Raw genomic sequence first — 17,215 nt, 5'->3', positions numbered from 1 at the left:
GTATCATTTCCAGTCAGAGTGATGTATCCCCACCACAGGGACCAACTTGAGATCATCACTGAAGAAAGAAATGGCAGAGATGTTGTTTTGTTCTTTGTTTAGCTGACTTCTCCATGCTGAATCTCCTTGAGCATAGATTCTTTTATGCTCCTTGAGCATAGATTCTTTTAAAGGTAGGTCTGGGGATTTCGCAGGGATAGGACTTCATTCACGAGGCCCTGGGTGTCATCTCCAGGACTAGAGAAAAGTGGGTGTACATGCCTGCAACCCTAGCACTTAGGAGGAGGAGGCAGGAGGATCAGAATAAAGTCACTTCCCATTACAGAGAGACTTTGAAGTCAGATACATGACACCTTGTCACAAAAACGAAAAAAAAAAAAAAGCCTAGAAGGTTAAAAATATATGTTCTATTGAATTTATTTCCATATAGAACTGATGTATCAACAACACAAGCTAAAAATTTGCATCTCCTAGCTAGATTATGACTGCAAAAATATTTTTAAAATACTTAATATTTATTATTAAATTATCAGAGCATTGATTTCCATGTCTACTCCTCTTAAATTACACATACCCAACCTCCTCAAAATTCTAAAAATAAAATCTCATGCTTTCCCCTCTCCATCACCACCTCTCACCGTCCACCTACTGCAAGACAACACTAAGTAGGCTCTTCCACTTACAGAAGCTAGGCAAAGGGATTTCCGAAAGGGCTCCTGTGGGAATCAGAAGATGCAGGCTGAGAAACCACCTAGGGGATGAAGCCAATAGAACAAACACTATTATAGCCATAAAAATAACACATAATGGAACTTCGGCTTCCTTTAAGCATCAGTTAGATGGTAAGCCAATCAATGTTCAAAGTTAAGGCTGGGGAGAACATTGCATTTGTCTCCCTCAACTTGGAAGAATTGTTTTTTGATGGACAATCAATGGGAGATTAAGAATTTTAATCTTTAAAATCTTAAGAGTCTATTTTGATACAGCTTCTCCCGTCAATGTTTTCATAAGACAGATTAAGTGAAACACAAAGGAGAGCTTTGGATGGTATTATTCCTCAAGTTCAGGGGATGACAGTACCTGTGAAACATAATCTCATCCCAGCTTGATAGGATGTTTATACTATGAAGTTTCCTAAGAACGCATCACAGCCAAATAGGCATTCTCATCAAAGAGTTAATGTATAGGGAAGGTAGAGTCAGGAAGCTATAGTTATACATGGCATGCGCTTCTAGGATTTGATACTTACGGAGGGGTTTGATGAGCTGAACCCTTTGGAGAAAGGGTTCTCGAGTGAACTGTCAGCAGACTTGGTACCTGAGAGGACACCTTGTCTCGGGGCTGGCTTTGGTGGTTCTGGAAGGCAAAGAACCCAAGTAGTTAGTAGACAAGCTGTGCTCACACACAGCACATGTTCTCTGCCTGGCTTAGCTTTGAAACTTAATTCTTTACCCCAGTGAGCTAGAAATCACCACATATACCAGGAGAATCTATCTCTTCATCACAGAACAGAAAGCTACATATATATATATATATATATATATATATATATATATATATATATATTATCTGAAGTGGGAGACACTCACAAGTCCCTTCCTTGTAGCCATGGTATATGGGTTAGATATTCATTCAGTTCTCCAAAAGTCACAAGCCACCTTTCAATGGCTCTTGGAGGCCCTTTTGAGAACAGTCACTAGAGGGCAGCATTGGGCCAGTCCCTGGGATTGGCTGAGGTAAAGGGCTCTATGGTGAATGGCTAAGTTACCTCCACAGCCCTGAGTGCCAGAGGAAGCAGGAGGTAGACTATTGATGAACAAAGAAGGTCCTCTGAGCTCCCCATCAGACTGTATGACTATATGGATGGGGCTGAATATTAGTTGGCAGGTACTTGAGCAAACTTACCATTAATCTTGTTCAACAGTTGATTGGCATCAAAATCATCATGGTCTACATGCTCCTGAGGAATGCCAACTTTATTGTTGAAGTAACTGGAGAAGGCGCTTGAAGTCCCAGAGGCAGGAGTCTCTCCCTTCCTTGAGGGTACAAGAGGTGGCTGCCGCAGCTGGAAGTCCTTAAACATTTCTTTCACTTCCTTGACCTCTTTATCCCCAAGGGGATCTAAACCAGTGAAAGCATCACTGGGAATGTCCTTTAGTGGGCCATTTCGGGGAGGTGGTTGAGGAGGTGTGGCCAGAACAGAGGACATCATAGGCTGAGGAGAGGACTGAGTGGATATGGTGGGAGGTGGAAAGATATTATTACTCTGAAAAGGATTCCCCAGAGGGCTTGTGGATGACCAAGCGTTGGGCGCCACAGATGTGGTAGGACACCAAACTGTGGGGGGTGGAGGGGAAGCTGGGGTTGCAAATGACGGAGGCTGATTCCAGACTTGGACTGCCGGGGTTGTACCAAAAACGAGTGGCTGGCCAAAACCGGGAGGCTGGCCACTTATTATGGCTCCTGGGACCACAGTTGTCGAAGGACTGTAGACCACAGGCGTCCAAGGTCCTGCTTGGGGGGGTGTTACTGGGACCGTACCTGAAGGAAGAGGGAGACAAACTTGAAGAGGATTCTTTTATTTTATTTTTTATAATGATGAGCTGATTGTATGAAATAATGGCTTCATCATGGCATTTTTTTTTCAAGCATCCATATAACATACTTTGGTTGTATTCATCCCTTTGACAAGGATTCTTAAATTTTACAAAAGCACGACTTTCTGGGCGTATTTGTAGCGCACTCCCAAGACATACTTTATATGAAGTTGTAAAGCTGGCTCTGAAATAATGTCTCTAAGACATTAAATCTCTCAGAAACTTAGCTCATTAGCACTGTCTAGCTTAGCCTTTAGATGCTTGGTGCATATTCTTTCTACTCACGCCTTTCTACTTTCCTTCTTATGAAGAGTAATCCACCCCTATGAGGTCCTGATCAGGAAAAACCAAAATATTTATCAAACATGTACTGATGTGTCCCGAATAGAATTTGCCAATAGCAAGAAACGGATTTGTTAAGTGGACGGGTTTAAATATGCAAATTACAATGATTACTAAGCAGTTCATTAAGATAATTCGCTGTACCCACTCATTATTTTGTATTTGCATCTAACAGTTGGTTCCTGCTGGGCACTTATGGAAACCAGCTGTCACGAATGGGCGTAGGGCCTCAGAAAAGTCTCTCCTGTTTCAAAGTCTCTCTGCTTTTGAACACTGCCAGAGTCGACGCAGCGATACAGGGGGAAGATAAATTTTAGTTGAGGCCAACGTAGTTTTTTAGACTTTTACATATAAGGCTGGAGGAAAGGCTATTATCCTGGGAAGGCTGCCTCAACTAAAAGTGCTTCCTGCCACGCGTTGCTCACTATGCTTTGCCAGAAGTTAGGGTAGAGCAGTTATAAGAAATGTGGAGGAGATAAAGCAGCAGATAGCAGAGCCTCTTCCTGGGGAATGGTGACCTGAGTCAGGGAATATTATCTCCAGGGTCTGCCTCCCTGTCATGTGTTCTTCAGAATGTAGATACCGCATGAAAACCCAGGCCTCCAGTGGGTGTTGTGGGACTGAGTGCAGAGCCAGCATCCAAGGTCTGCTCAGGTATATAGGGATATACCTGATCTAGGGAGCTCTCTCTTAATCTTATTGGCATTTGATCCTTTAGCTCTCACGAATGCTGGCATCTAACTAGGAACACATTTGCTCCATTCACACAGAAGGGACTCCTCACTTGATCAACATGCCTATTTCTCAGTGAGGGAACTGAATCAAGAACATAATCAAATCAGGAAGTTCACAGCCCATGCCTAGAGGGACAAACTCAAGCCCATTGGCCCTGACTCCAGCACCTTATTCTCCCAGTTTGACCTCTTCACAGCAAGGCACAAGAAGCACTATTGTGCAATGATAAGCTAATCCACATACTAACTTCATAGACACAGGAGCCAGAACTTGCTTGCATTACATAATACAGTCAGAAAAACCAAGACATGGCTTCACTTAGATTTTCTAATATAAGCCTTAAAAGTGGCTTTAATTTAAACAAAGTTTAAACAATGTTTCAAAAATAAATTAATATTGTGAATGGAAGGAAGGGTCATTTACTAATAATATCAGCTGTTTAGATGGAAATAAATAAATAAGTAAATAAATAAATGAGCTGGGCAGTGGTGGTGCATGCCTTTAGTTCCAGTGCTTGGGAGGCAGATGCAGGTGGATCTCTGGGAGTTTTGAGGCCAGCCTGATCTACAGAGTGAGTTCCAGGACAGCCAGTGCTACACAGGGACACCTTGTCTCAAATAAATCAATCAATCAATCAATAAATAAATAATAAGAGGAAGTACCCATTTTTCATCCTTCATCCTGAACTACTTACTTGCCTTTCCTTGTGAAACTGCTTAAGTTTAGCCATAGATCGTATCAATGGGAGTGCCATTCTGACGAAAGAACAATATTACATCTGCCAGGAAGTAAGCACTTGGCAGGTCTGCATTTGTGCCAGCCTTCATTCCTATCTCCCAGACTGAACCCAATATGCTCCTAAGCCATTTATGGCCCAGCTAGAGAAAGTACGGGCAAGGACTGAGGAATAAGAGAGTATGGGCATAAGGCATTAATTTTACTAACTTCTGAAGCTAGATCAAAACACAGGGTACAAGTCAAAGCTGAGGGCTCAGCTTCCTGTAAGCCTTTTACCCACCCCCCAAGATCTCCAGAGGAGTCGGTTCCCCAGCTGGGTCCGGCGGAAGTCAGACCTACAACCTTCCATGGTTTGGCGGAGGATCACTGCCAATGGACAGGGGCTACACTGTGGGGCTCAGTTTGAGCTCCATGTCCAAACTTGGAAGAATCATCAGTATTCTGCAGTTGTATACCCCAAGGCCTCAACAGGGGCACCTCGCCAAAAAGCTTCACTTCGTCTGAATAAATTAACAGTTATAAGGTCCAGCTGTATCTTCAGGCTGACTTGTTAAATATTGGCTGTAAGAATTCTTCAAGGCATTGCTATTAGACTACAGAACCCTGGGATGTCGTCTAGTCACAGGCCCCAAATGCAATCCTCTGCGTTTCTATGAAGGAAAGATACTAGCTGTTTCACTGTGAGTATGGGGGGGGGGGGAGGGTGCTGTAGCATCCAGCAGAAGCCGGGCATCTACTGGCTTCTCACACTCACCTGGATGTCAGTCACTCAGCAGTCGTACCATCTCCTTATCCCTACTCCTGACATGTTTAGACAGACTTAACATGGAAGACGCAAACGGCTCTCCTTTGCAGAAAAATAGCAAAGGGGAGAACAAAAGAAATAGAGGACGAGAGAAAGATTGTGATGACCGCTGCCTCTGCAGAGCACAGGGAAAGCCATGCTCACCATTCCAATTTTACCCAAGGGCCGGAGAGTCCTTCTTGATCCATGGCCCCCCCCCACCCCACCCCCAAGTCAGATTCTGTCTGAGGTTGCACAGGTGCCAAGAAGCAAACAAACAGAGGGGATCCCCAGCAGGATGGCAAGGACTATTGTTAGGGCTTCTGAAAACTGAACTATGGAGCCTGCAAAGAACCAGAGGCTGTGGAGAAAGAGTAACAGGACCAGCGTTCAATCAGTGTCCCTTCATCAGGATCCTTCGGCAGAGGCTTGGTGGATCTGGCAAGCCGAAAATACGTTTTAAACCCAGCACATCCCACTGTCTAATAAAATTCCATCTATGCTCCTTCTTGATTTAGCTTTTTTTTTTTTCCTAGTAGCTTTCCTTCTATCTCTACTTAGATGCTCTTCTAGAAAAATTATTGATTGTGAGTTGCTAAGATACAAGTATTCAAAACCAGATGAGCTTATTCAGACCTACGTGGGGAGCAGAGCCCACAAGTCAGACAGACCTTTTCTTTATGACTTAGCCTGGCTTCAAGCTTAACCTACACCATTCTGGGGCTCATAAGAGGGTCTGAGAGGAGACAGACCTCTGTCCATCATGGCAAATGGCATAGAAAGTATGCATATTCCTATGTTTGCAACTCAGACAGCACCCAAGGCTTTCTCACTTTATCTCCGTTTACCATTGAAGCTAGCCAGACTTCAGAATCCTTTACAAAACTGTCCTTTGAAAGCCACTGTCAGCCGTTCAGGGACACGCAATACTGAAGATGGACTTGCTGCCACATGGCAGCTCAGAGAGCTGCATTTCAGTTACAAGGCAGGAATCTCACAGGGGTGCGGGTTGCGCAGGTATCAAAATGAGGGCTGTTGCTGGACATCTCCCACTTTTGCCCACCCAACACAGAAAGTGCCTTCCTCCCCTGCATTATTATTATGGGTGACGGTAGCAACATGACATTTAATTCCAACTCTAGGAACATACCTAGACCTACAAGGGGCCCCATTGGGGCAGGAGCGCTGCCTTTGAAGAGATCCAGAAAGTTCGACTGCGGGACTGCAGGTTGTCCTGTGGGGGACATCTGGCCTGGAGGTTCTGAGGCAAAGATGTCTGAAGCAAGCAAGTCGTTTGCTGAAGACTGACAAAATGGAGAAGGAGGGAGAAGAGTTATTCAGCAAGGAGGGAAACACAGCTGCTGTCTGTCTCCTACTGTTTACCCAAAGCTAACAACCATGTATAGGAAAACCTTTTATTATTACTGGCAAGTGACTATTTCTATCCAAGTAAATGACAGACCAAAGGTGAGGTGGGGGTTGGGATAAGGACACATGGCTTCCGTGGGTAGAGAAGTGGATACCATCTTGGACTTGCAAAAGGAAATCTACTTTTCTCATTTTATCCTTTTTGTGTCAGTCTGGTCTCCGTATTGGCTAAAATGTGAAGCTGGGAAAGAAAGCGCAACATAAGCTTCCTAAATAATTGCAATTGTTCTATTCAATGGGCTTTGGCAGAGACAACACTACCTTCATCATTAGGTCAATCTGCACATTCCTATGAGTGCTTAAAAAAAAAAAATCTCCTACAGACGCTGCACTTGGAGTCACTTTTGAATGAAGTTGGTAATAGTGGTTGTGTAAGTTTCTAAGTCAATGGGTTACTCAATCGACATTTACGTTTAAGAGAGGAGACAGACAGACTTGAGAGATTTTCACCACCACCATGGACGTCAGCGATGAGGGGGGTGTGCGGGACGTGGCGTTAGTGTGGGGACAGGACCAAGGGAACCATCACAAGAACTCTCGCCCTCCCATCCCAAAACATGACAATTAAACTTACCAGAGGAACAGAAGCATAGCAGCATTAACAATGGAAAAAAAAAAAACAACAACAACTTGTGTTTAGTTTAGTATTAAGTGACAAGACATGCAAACGGAAAGCAGATGTGGCAAACACTGCTGGGAAGCTTAGGAAGAACGCTGGCTAGAGGGGCATATTCCTGAAGGACCGATGTGCCTCATCCCACCTTCTATGTCACAGCCACACAGGAAACTAAAAAAGCAGCAAGGAAGAGCGCTTGCGTCACACCACCCTTCGGTAACGAGCATGCACTCTGCTAATGGATATGCGGAAAAGACAATTCACCTTAGCAGTCCTTCTGCCTCTTCCTGGTTTGGTACTTTGTGGAGGTGGGATAATGGCTATGGAGTCATGTGCTGAGGACTGGACAGAACTTTCCAAGTCCTGCTTTACGCCATTCGGTACCGATCGTCCTTTGGGAGGGCTTCCCACAAAAGGGTTCGGGGAAGATTTGATATGGAAGCCGTTCTGTTCTCTTTCAGATACCCCATTTTGAGTTCTCACTGTTTGCTGGGTTTGCGAACTTGGGTAGGGCCATGGGCCTCCCTGAGCTTCCGGTTTGCCAGTCCGGTTAGAGAGCTGGTCAAATTGCTGACCAAAGTAATCAGTATCACCGTTCAGGGGCCCTTTACTCTGTGGAGTAGACGAGCTACTCAGACTCGCTTTCTTCTGATCTGGAGATGTGAGAGAATCAAACGAAGAGGGTGTCGATTGGTCTGGCTGTGCAAAAGGATCATCACGGAAAGGATCGGGATTAGGGGTGGGAAAGAAGTTGAGATTGGCAGAAAAGGCATTCTCAGGCAAGAAGGACGCCTGAGGCTTTGGTCGAGGGAGAGAACAGGAGGTGACTCCATTTGTTAAGAATGGATTTTCTCTTAAAGAGTTCTGATTGGTGTCGATTTCAGAGTTTAGATCCACTAACAGGATATCTTTGCTCTCCTAGCACATTTTGGGGAAAAAAAGAGAGAGAAAGAGAGAGACAGTGTTAGTCCATGTTATAATCCAAATGAGAAAACTACATCAACATGACAAGGACTACCAGGGTTCCTATTAGAATTTAGGACTATTACCATCTCCCATCATCTCCCTACCTAAATTCCCATTGGGTCGCCTTTCCTTTGATGAAAACACGTTCTCTTTAGTTCATTCATTCAAATGGGTTGGGTTCATTCTCTGCATTGGTCCAACTGATAGCTTTGAATTAATTAAGATTTACTCTAAATGGTTTGAATATACTGTTTGGACAGATGAGCTGACTTCAGAAACCTGGTCCAGTTTTCTGTCTGAGAAACACAGTCCGTAGTCCTTTGGGTGGTACTTCCAGAAGTTTCTAACTAATTACTTCTTTAAGTGAGCAAATTCAATGGTTAATGCTCATATGTGCATCACATGTGTAAGTGTACAGTTCTAGAAATTGAACCCAGGGCTTTGAATATACTAGGTAAGCATTCTACCGCTGAATTACATGTCAAAACTCTAGTTATGGTTGGGATGAAGTTTAAAGTCAAGTGTCTTTCCTTCCTCCGGGGGGAAAACAAGATTCTCCCTTTTCATCTTTATCTGTAGGTATGACTGTTTGAACAAAGGCTTTACTAACAGTACTAGCTAAATTGGATCTCTCATGTTTACCGTCTTCATCTGGTCTTGGACATACCTGTCATGTGTATTCTTTTGAACACGACAGTCAAAGTAGGGATCACATCTAATCAATCACACACTAACCTCACATTGTTGTGAATATTTTTAATACATAGCTCACTTGTGGCAGTGGTCTCACCGATTTAGCAATAAAGTCAGTTAATAAACTAAGAAAAAATATGGCCTTAGGGTGGGATCTTCAAAAAATGCATAACTACTAATTCCATTTCTTCTCTATTATATGAGAAAATATAGATGTTAATTGTTTGTACTAATTCCATTTCTTCTCTATTAGATGAGAAAAATATAGATGTACTAATTCCATTTCTTCTCTATTATATGAGAAAAATATAGATGTTAATTGTTTGTACTAATTTCAGTTCTTCTCTATTATATGAGAAAAATATAGATGTACTAATTCTATTTCTTCTCTATTATATGAGAAAAATATAGATGTTAATTGTTTGGTTTCTTCACTTGTCTCATGAAAATTGTTAGCATCAAAGCTACCAATTTAATCAATTTGACGTGTTTTTATTCCAATTCATAACTAATTACGACTTACCCTGGGAAAGACCTTTTCGATTGACTTTGATCTATTAAATACTTAACTATGTCAGCCATAGATTTTAAAGAATAAACAGTGTCCAGCTGGGAAGGAAGCTTAAGTAGACATCTAGAATTAACCTGGGTGGAGCACTATTTTGATCACTGGGATAAGGGCAACTTTAAAGAAATCAGAACCTTTTAAACTAATGAGGACAAAAGGGGTTCAAACGTCTCTGGCTTTTAAACAAAGAAAATGTTCCATTTCTCTTTTGTGACCACAGAAGAGGCAACAAAAATCAGACCCAAACTATAGTCTCTCTTTTTAATCAATTTGCCTTTCTTTCCTGGAAAATATAAAATCAAATTTTCTTTCTTTCTTTCTTTCTTTCTTCCTTTCTTTCTTTCTTTCTTTCTTTCTTTCTTTCTTTCTTTCTTTCTTTCTTTCTTTCTAGGCTGGTTTTCATTTTACAACTAGAAGAATTCATCACAAGAAAGAGCTTAAATTGAAAAGCTTTTAATCAAACAAATGAATGGGAGACTTCTTAATCAGGGGATCTTTAAGCAATCAAAAGGTGGGAAAAGATGCATTTGGGAAGGTTGATTTCAGAATTTATTTGTTTTGAGCCACCTCTCAGTTAGCACAGTTGGGTGTTCTCAGCTGGCAGAGTTCTCCTTCCCAGACACTTCAGAAGTTGTTCTTAGGACACCAAACAGGAGTCACAGTGTTAGACTTCTGAAGAGTCACCCTATAAGCAAAATGTATACGGCTCTCCTCAGGTTAGGGCTGTTGTTGATCTAAGTTCAAGTCTAACTAAAAGACTAGAGTGGATGGCCAGGAGACTCTTTGTCTACTCCTGAGGTCATAGCTTCATCAGGGCTTCATTAGACCGTCTGGACCATTGGCACTCTTGGCTACCACCAAGCACCTTCAGACAGCTGTGAAAGTGAATCAAGTCACTTCAGCAAGGGGGTGTGAAGAGGGTAGCTAGCTTCCCGGAAATGGTTACTAACCCAGGCCTCAACCCCACTGTTGGCTTTCTGCCATTCTTTATGTGCATTAAAACCAGCTTCGTTAGATCAGTTTTCAGACCGCTACGTGGTAGGATCCCACTTGCTTTTACCCTAGATATTACATTGTGTCCTGTATACTTCAATCACCCAGCTCAAATTCAGATTTTTCTTTATGCTTTTCTTATTGATACTTCTATTTCTTTTATACCTGTGTTTACCCATGCCATGTTATGGGGGTATCTATATACACATGTATGTAGATATACTATTTAAACTTTTTACCTTAGTTTAATCCTCTCACGTCATGTTTAATCTCTGTGATGCTGGATCATTTCCTGTAGTCTTTGAAGAGGTCAGGTTTTTAAAGTTCAAGACCACACACCCCTTCCTTTCTGCTTCCCCTCCTTCACTCTTTGCCTGTCTTTGTGTCTTCTTCTCTCCCTTTCTCTTTACTTCTTAAACAGCATGAAACATCATGCTTCCATCATTTTACAAAAAAAGTTATGTTCTAAGGGATGCCAACACATTATTTGAAGTGCATAAAAGTTTTGTTCATTAATTTTGGAGAAGCTACAGCCACTCAGGATAACTAAAGGAGTCTAGGAGGTAATTTAGATTTTTTTTTTTTTTTCGCCCTTTGGCTTCACATTTTCCAGAGCAGTTGTTATAAGAATTGAAAAAAAAAATCCAGGGCATGCTAGTTTTACCAGTCAGCGGAACATCTATTTTGTGACCTCTGCACATGGAGTCAATGTGAAAGAATATGTTGCAAATATCTACCCAGCACATAATTAGCCCTGTGAGCTAAAAACAGCAACAACAACAACAACAACAACTTACCAGATATTACCTACTTTGATTAAATGTATTATTTTGACTTATTTCTTAAACTAAAACTTGAGTTTCTACAAATTAAAAACAGTTTTAGTTTGCAAGGAATGGAATATAAAAAATAATCCCAGATGATTTTCATGGCCAGAATGCTTCAGAAGTGCACAAAAGCCAGTTAAGCAATCAGCACCTTCTTGCTTCTTCCCCTGAAATTCTACTCATGTCTGGAGAACCTTCCTCTCTCTTGGAGTGCCATTTCAGAGTGATAGTTAGGAAGTAGACTCCCACAGATATTGATTTACTTCAAGGAGGAAGCTACTAATAAAGAATTGTCATGACTGTTGATGAATCTTAAAGAGCCCGGAACTATGATCTGCTAGCCTAACACATCAAAGGTTTTACCCTGAAAACAGTTAAGAAGCATTATAAAAAAGTGAAAGATCCCACCACGGACGAGTAAGTAAGGAAGGACTCACTATTTGAAAGACTATCCGGTCATTCTAACTCCTCTATTGTAGGCTCTGCAAGGACTTTGAGATGGCACCACATAGTGTAATTCCCACACAGGTATACAGAAAAGAATGCACACAGTCCAGGCTTCGGCTGACTTGTGGGCTTATGCAGTTAGGTTCTGCCTGCTGGACTTCTTTGCAGCATTCTGGGAAGGGAGAATCTTTCCCAGTCTTCTCTCTCTCTCTCTCTCTCTCTCTCTCTCTCTCTTGTCAGTTCCTGAGATCTTTTGCAATCACGAAGACTTGATAATTTCTTGATGTGGAAGTCTTAGCCAGCCATGTCCCCCATTATTGTATATGTACTAATCCTTTCCCCCATTATTGTATATATACTAATCCTCTCCCCCATTATTGTGTATGTACTAACTCTCTGCTCATCTAGTTATTGTCTTGTCATCCTCGAGTCTAGGAACTCCCTTCTTTAGAAGCAGTATCTGAATCTGAACTCTAGGTGAACATACTGTAATTAGCATCATTTAGTTGGCTCTGTCACTAGTCAGCATGCTTCCTGTTAGCCAGAATGGTTGATGATAAGACCAGTATGTGTCTTGATTGCTGCTATGCCTTGCCAATAGCAGGTGTTCAGGAAACTAGGAAATAAATAGTAGAAGTTGATGGAAGTCATTCAAAATGACATAAATATTTCTGTCTGGGGTCTGTCTTATAGAAGATCTGAAGAATAAGTCACAGATTCATTGATAAGTAGGTTTGCTATATCATAATGTTCTATAACGATGGGCAATTTTCTAAAACAAAGGCACTTGTTAGTCATCAAATGAATCTTAGTTAACTATTAATGTCAAACTCATACTGCTAAATTAGAAAAAAGGAAAGCAGAAAAAATGAAGAAGCTAAAACAATTTAGTATTTATCATTTAATAAGCATACTTCTTTCAAATTGACTTATGCCAAGAATTATAAGTCAGCTCCTCCTTCTGATCCCAAGTTATTACCAAGAAGGATTATATTGACCATATAGTAGCACAGATTTAACCTCTATACTAATATATCTGAATTAGTAATAATAGGTTCCTATGGTCACTTAAGATTCAAATTATTTTTCTTGTAATCACTTCTATTTCATGAGGAAAAAAATCAAGACATTCCAAGTTTTCATGAAATGTTCAAGCTCTCTGGTTAATTGTAAATTTGGAGTTATAGGTGTTATTTCAATTACATTGCAAATTTAAAAACGAAACACTTACTGTTGGACTATTTAGGTCAGGAGGTGTAGACATGTCCCCAAACAAATCCATCTGGTCAACACCCTTAAAAAAGTATTTGGATTAGATTCAGATGTGTCTACCAAAGACAGTTACTTTGTCTATCACTGTAATTGTTTGTGTCCTAAAGTATAGAAAATAGTTGTCATGAGTGGATTGTAGTTGATTTCATACAGATTTGATATTAAGCTGCTTGTGTCAGTGTAGGCTTGTTCCCAAGCATATAGCACTGTTTGACACCTTAAAGAAGTGCTGTATTAGATTCTGGTGACCTACTGAGAAAACTATGTTGTAGACTAATATAAATATTACATGAAAACAGCATCCCAATTGAATTTTCCTATGGACTCAATATAGATAGATCCAGTATTAGCAACATCTACAGGAAACCCATGTTCAAGCGAGTAAGAAATCAGAAAACATCACCAACATACCAGCTTCAATTTGTTAGCTTGATCATCAAGGGTCATTAGGGCCTCACTCCCATTCTGAAAATAAAAGGCAAATGTTGAAGGGTTTAGTCACTGAAGTAGCCCCATAGAATTTATTTCCCTACCCGATTACCCCCATTAAGCTGTTACGACTTGGTCTCTAATAATGTAACTATTTATCGTCTGTGAAAAGACTGGCCCCTAGCCCAGAGGATTAAGTCATGAGGGGAAAGTGCTCTTGCAGCTAGCAAACATGGCTTCTACACATCACACTCATCACAAGAAGTAAGAGGCAGCTTTACCTCTTCTGCTTTGTTGGCTTCTTCAACCTAAAAGGAAAGATGCAGGTTCAATGAGCTTGAGAAGAGAGCTGATAAAGAAACAAACACATCCTGATTCATAGGTAAAAGGAACAAAACCTTATATATTTCACTCTGTGTTTCCCCCTCCCTCTTTCACATAGATACTGGATTTGAAGACTTTCTAGAATTAAGCTAGATTGCTGTGGCGGTTTGAATAGGAACGGCCCCCATAGACTCATGTGTATGAATGCTTGGCCTGTTGTAGGAGTAGCACTATTAGTAGGCTTGGCTTGGTGGAGTAGGTGTGGTCTTCTTAGAGGAAGTGTGTCACTGGAGGTGGGCTTTGAGATCTCATATGCTCAAGTTCTGGCCAGTGTGACAGTCTCCTGCTGCTGCCTGCCAATCAAGATGTCTGCCTGCCCAGCACTATGTTTCCCGCCATGATGATGATGGACTAAACCTCTGAAACGGTAAGCCAGCCCCAATTAATTTTTTTTTTTTTTAAGAGCTGCAGTGCTCATGACAATCTCTTCACAGCAATAGAAGTCTTAATAAAGACAGTTGCTCTGTCAAGTCCTGAACCTACTCCGAATGTTGAAGGGAGTCAGAGACAACCAATCAGATATTCCTAACACAAAATCCTACCATGTCCTACTAAGAACCACAGACAATTCTAGACTTGGAAGGAGAGAAACTGAACTCTTCAGATATGGCATACAACACTAAACACGCCCTGGTTATAGTTTTTAATCCAGTAAAATGTCTATCAAATAGTACTTGCCTTTTTCTTATCTTCTTCCTTTTTCTTTACATTATAGATAACTTGAAAAAGGTCTTTAAGATCGACGACTAACGGTTCAGCCTGAAACAATAGAAAGCATCAACAACATTTTGTTTCCATCTTCTTTCCTTGCTCATATTCAGTTCTCATTAATATTTTTTTATTTCCCCTTGAGATTGCTTACAACCCCTCTCTGATTGATAGAGGGCTACCACCCTCAGATAACTAAAGGACACTGGGTTAATAAATGTTTCTTTAATGTTAAGAACATAGTTACTGCAATAGAAGTTTTCTTTAAGTATTCAGACAAAACAAGAGGTAGCATGCTGATTTTTGGAGTTTCTTCAAGGTTTCTGGGAATAACTCAATACTGTTCTAAATTCATTAGTAGCATTAATAGAAAGGCATTCTCACAACTCTTTTGCCACACACATGACTATCAGTAACATTTTAAATAGATTCTTAGGCAAAAGTCATTCTCTAAATGATGATTGGGAAGAGATCTAGTGTTGGCCTAATGAATAGTTTCCAGTACATCTCATTGAATAAAAAACACGTCTGCTGGGCAGTGGTGGCGCACGTCTTTAATCCCAACACTTGGGAGGCTGAGGCAGGCAGATTTCTGAGTTTAAGGCCTGCCTAGTCTACAGAGTGAGTTCCAGGACAGTTAGGGCTATACAGAGAAAGCCTGTCTCAAGAAACAAAAACAAAAACAAAACAAAACAAAACAAAAAACCAAACACTTTTATTCTCAACAGAGGACCAGTTCTTGGGTGTATTATTCTTTAGAGCTTACCTGTTGCCCTGTTTTTATAGCAAAAAATTGATGTTGGCCTTCTCCTCCACACACATAACCAAATGCTCTGTTGTCTGTCACATCACGAGCAATGAAGGAAATCTTATTTACTGGATGCTCATGCTCAATTACCTTAAAAGGGAATGTAAAAGAGCAACAGTGAGAAATAAAGAATGGACTTGTTGGCCATCACAGCTGGCGATCAGAAACAAATGTGAAGGGAAATACAAAGAGTTTAAAGCTTTTGAAGAAAGACTTTTTAGTCTTGGGTTCAAGGCTACATCTAGATTTATTTTTGCTAGAAAAGGCTCCAAAAGAATGGATAAATAGAAAACAAAATTAGAAAAACATCCTTTCTAAAATTATAAGTACTTGACTCTCTTTCTCTATCCAAAAGATAAAATGCCACCTACAAGGAAGGACCGAGGGGAGCTTCAATGGTTTGTGAAGTTCAGAGGGAGCAGACAACCCCCCATTGAACCAACCCAAGTTGAGCTGGGTGTGCTGTGTCCTTTAGAGTCCCTGGGAATTTGAGGCAGGGCTATTAGTGTACCTTATGACTCCAAGACCAGCTCAGGCGACACAACAAGATTGTATCTCAAAACCAGCTGACCAACTGAACAACCACCTGAGCAAATCCCGCAATAAAAGAATGACAAGAAGAAAAACCAAATGAAACAAAACTTCAGTAGGCATAAAGGACAAACTTAAATGAACAGCCCAACTAAGCTGGTGGATTGTCCATAGGGCCCTTAGACAACAACCAAAGACCCATCGTGTATTTTCGTTAAAATGACTGAACCCAGTAAATCCTAAACGAGTGAAACGATGCCATAAGTGTATTTAACTTGTCCTAGAAGGACCTTGTTCTAAGAAGTCAAATGTGACAGAGACTCTTTTGGTTTATTTCTTCTCTCCCCCAAACACCCTCTCTCTTGATCCTTTCCAGAACACATCAGGGTTCAACTCTTCAAAGATATTTGTAGGTGGCAAAATGTGTCTTGAATTTTATTTCCAAATGCCTATGATCACTGAAAAGGTAGTCCTGTGATATATCTGAAGCATTGAGTTCCATTTGACGACTACCCTTTAGTCTACAAGACATTTAGAGTTGTCAAATGAAGGTTTTTGCAAAGCAAATTATAGTATATGGTTTCTTATAGATGTTATGAATCTATATTTATCATTTTATGTGTATATTAAAATTAACTTACTAAAGGAGTCAAATTTGAAGAAGAAAGGAATAATGCTTATGAGAGAAAACTGTTACCATATGTACCATGCCACATTGTATGCATTCATTCCCTCTGAGTGCTCTTTTTGTTTTTCTTTATCCTTTTAAATGACCCAGAAATTCAATAAGAGGATGAAGTGAAGAAAAACAGCTTTGTCTGTTGGAAACAAGTCATCCAATGAAGGTGGACTTGAGATAAAAAGCTATCAAGGACTGAATGATATTGATAAAGACAATGATACTTGAGGACCTAATGACCAGCAAGCTGAATGGACAGTTACCATGGTGCCCTGGTCCTAAGTCTTGCAGACATTTTGCATATTAGATAATGGGTAACTCAGGGAAGGGTTGGAAAGGCATCTTGTCAGAGTATCTTGCTCTGAATAGCAGAGTTACCAATGACACTTTAAGTGAATGAATCCTACCATGTTCTACAGAATAAAGGAAAAGTGCATACTGAAGATTTGAAATACTATAGCTTCTGTGTACTGATCAGAGTAAACAAACAATGAAGAAGCAACACTGATTCTGTGATAGAGCAATAGCTACCTACCACAAGTAGAAAGGAAGGAAGGAAAGAAGGAAAGAAAGGAAGGAAGAAAGAAAGAAAGAAAGGAAGGAAGGAAGGAAGGAAGGAAGGAAGGAAGGAAGGAAGAAAGAAAGAAAGAAAGAAAGAGAAAGAAAGAAA

The 17,215-nt window shown here is 40.8% G+C and overlaps 1 protein-coding gene across 9 annotated transcripts in view; it reads right to left on the bottom strand.

The window, feature by feature from the left end:
• The window catches only part of Dab2 (DAB adaptor protein 2), a 129,563-nt gene that overhangs the window by 2,985 nt on the left and 109,363 nt on the right, over positions 1 to 17,215 (bottom strand). For 6 of the 9 annotated variants that reach the window (XM_029544060.1, XM_029544059.1, XM_029544061.1 and 3 more), the window contains 10 exons: positions 15,294 to 15,425; positions 14,498 to 14,578; positions 13,717 to 13,743; positions 13,418 to 13,471; positions 12,966 to 13,028; positions 7,505 to 8,158; positions 6,347 to 6,500; positions 1,906 to 2,541; positions 1,250 to 1,356; positions 684 to 751 (listed from right to left, as the gene is read on the bottom strand). In XM_029544060.1, the coding sequence (XP_029399920.1) occupies positions 689 to 751; positions 1,250 to 1,356; positions 1,906 to 2,541; positions 6,347 to 6,500; positions 7,505 to 8,158; positions 12,966 to 13,028; positions 13,418 to 13,471; positions 13,717 to 13,743; positions 14,498 to 14,578; positions 15,294 to 15,425 (1,971 nt within the window). In that variant the 3' untranslated portion in view covers positions 684 to 688. The remainder of the gene's footprint in view (positions 1 to 683; positions 752 to 1,249; positions 1,357 to 1,905; positions 2,542 to 6,346; positions 6,501 to 7,504; positions 8,159 to 12,965; positions 13,029 to 13,417; positions 13,472 to 13,716; positions 13,744 to 14,497; positions 14,579 to 15,293; positions 15,426 to 17,215) is intronic. The other 3 variants (XM_021208282.1, XM_021208281.2, XM_021208280.2) reach the window with 2 other exon arrangements.

This window comes from Mus pahari, chromosome 11, assembly GCF_900095145.1.
Source record: "Mus pahari chromosome 11, PAHARI_EIJ_v1.1, whole genome shotgun sequence".
In the NCBI taxonomy this organism is placed as follows: Eukaryota; Metazoa; Chordata; class Mammalia; order Rodentia; family Muridae; genus Mus; species Mus pahari.
Note: the sequence above shows the minus strand (reverse complement) of the source record. Positions and strands in the feature narration are given on the sequence as shown.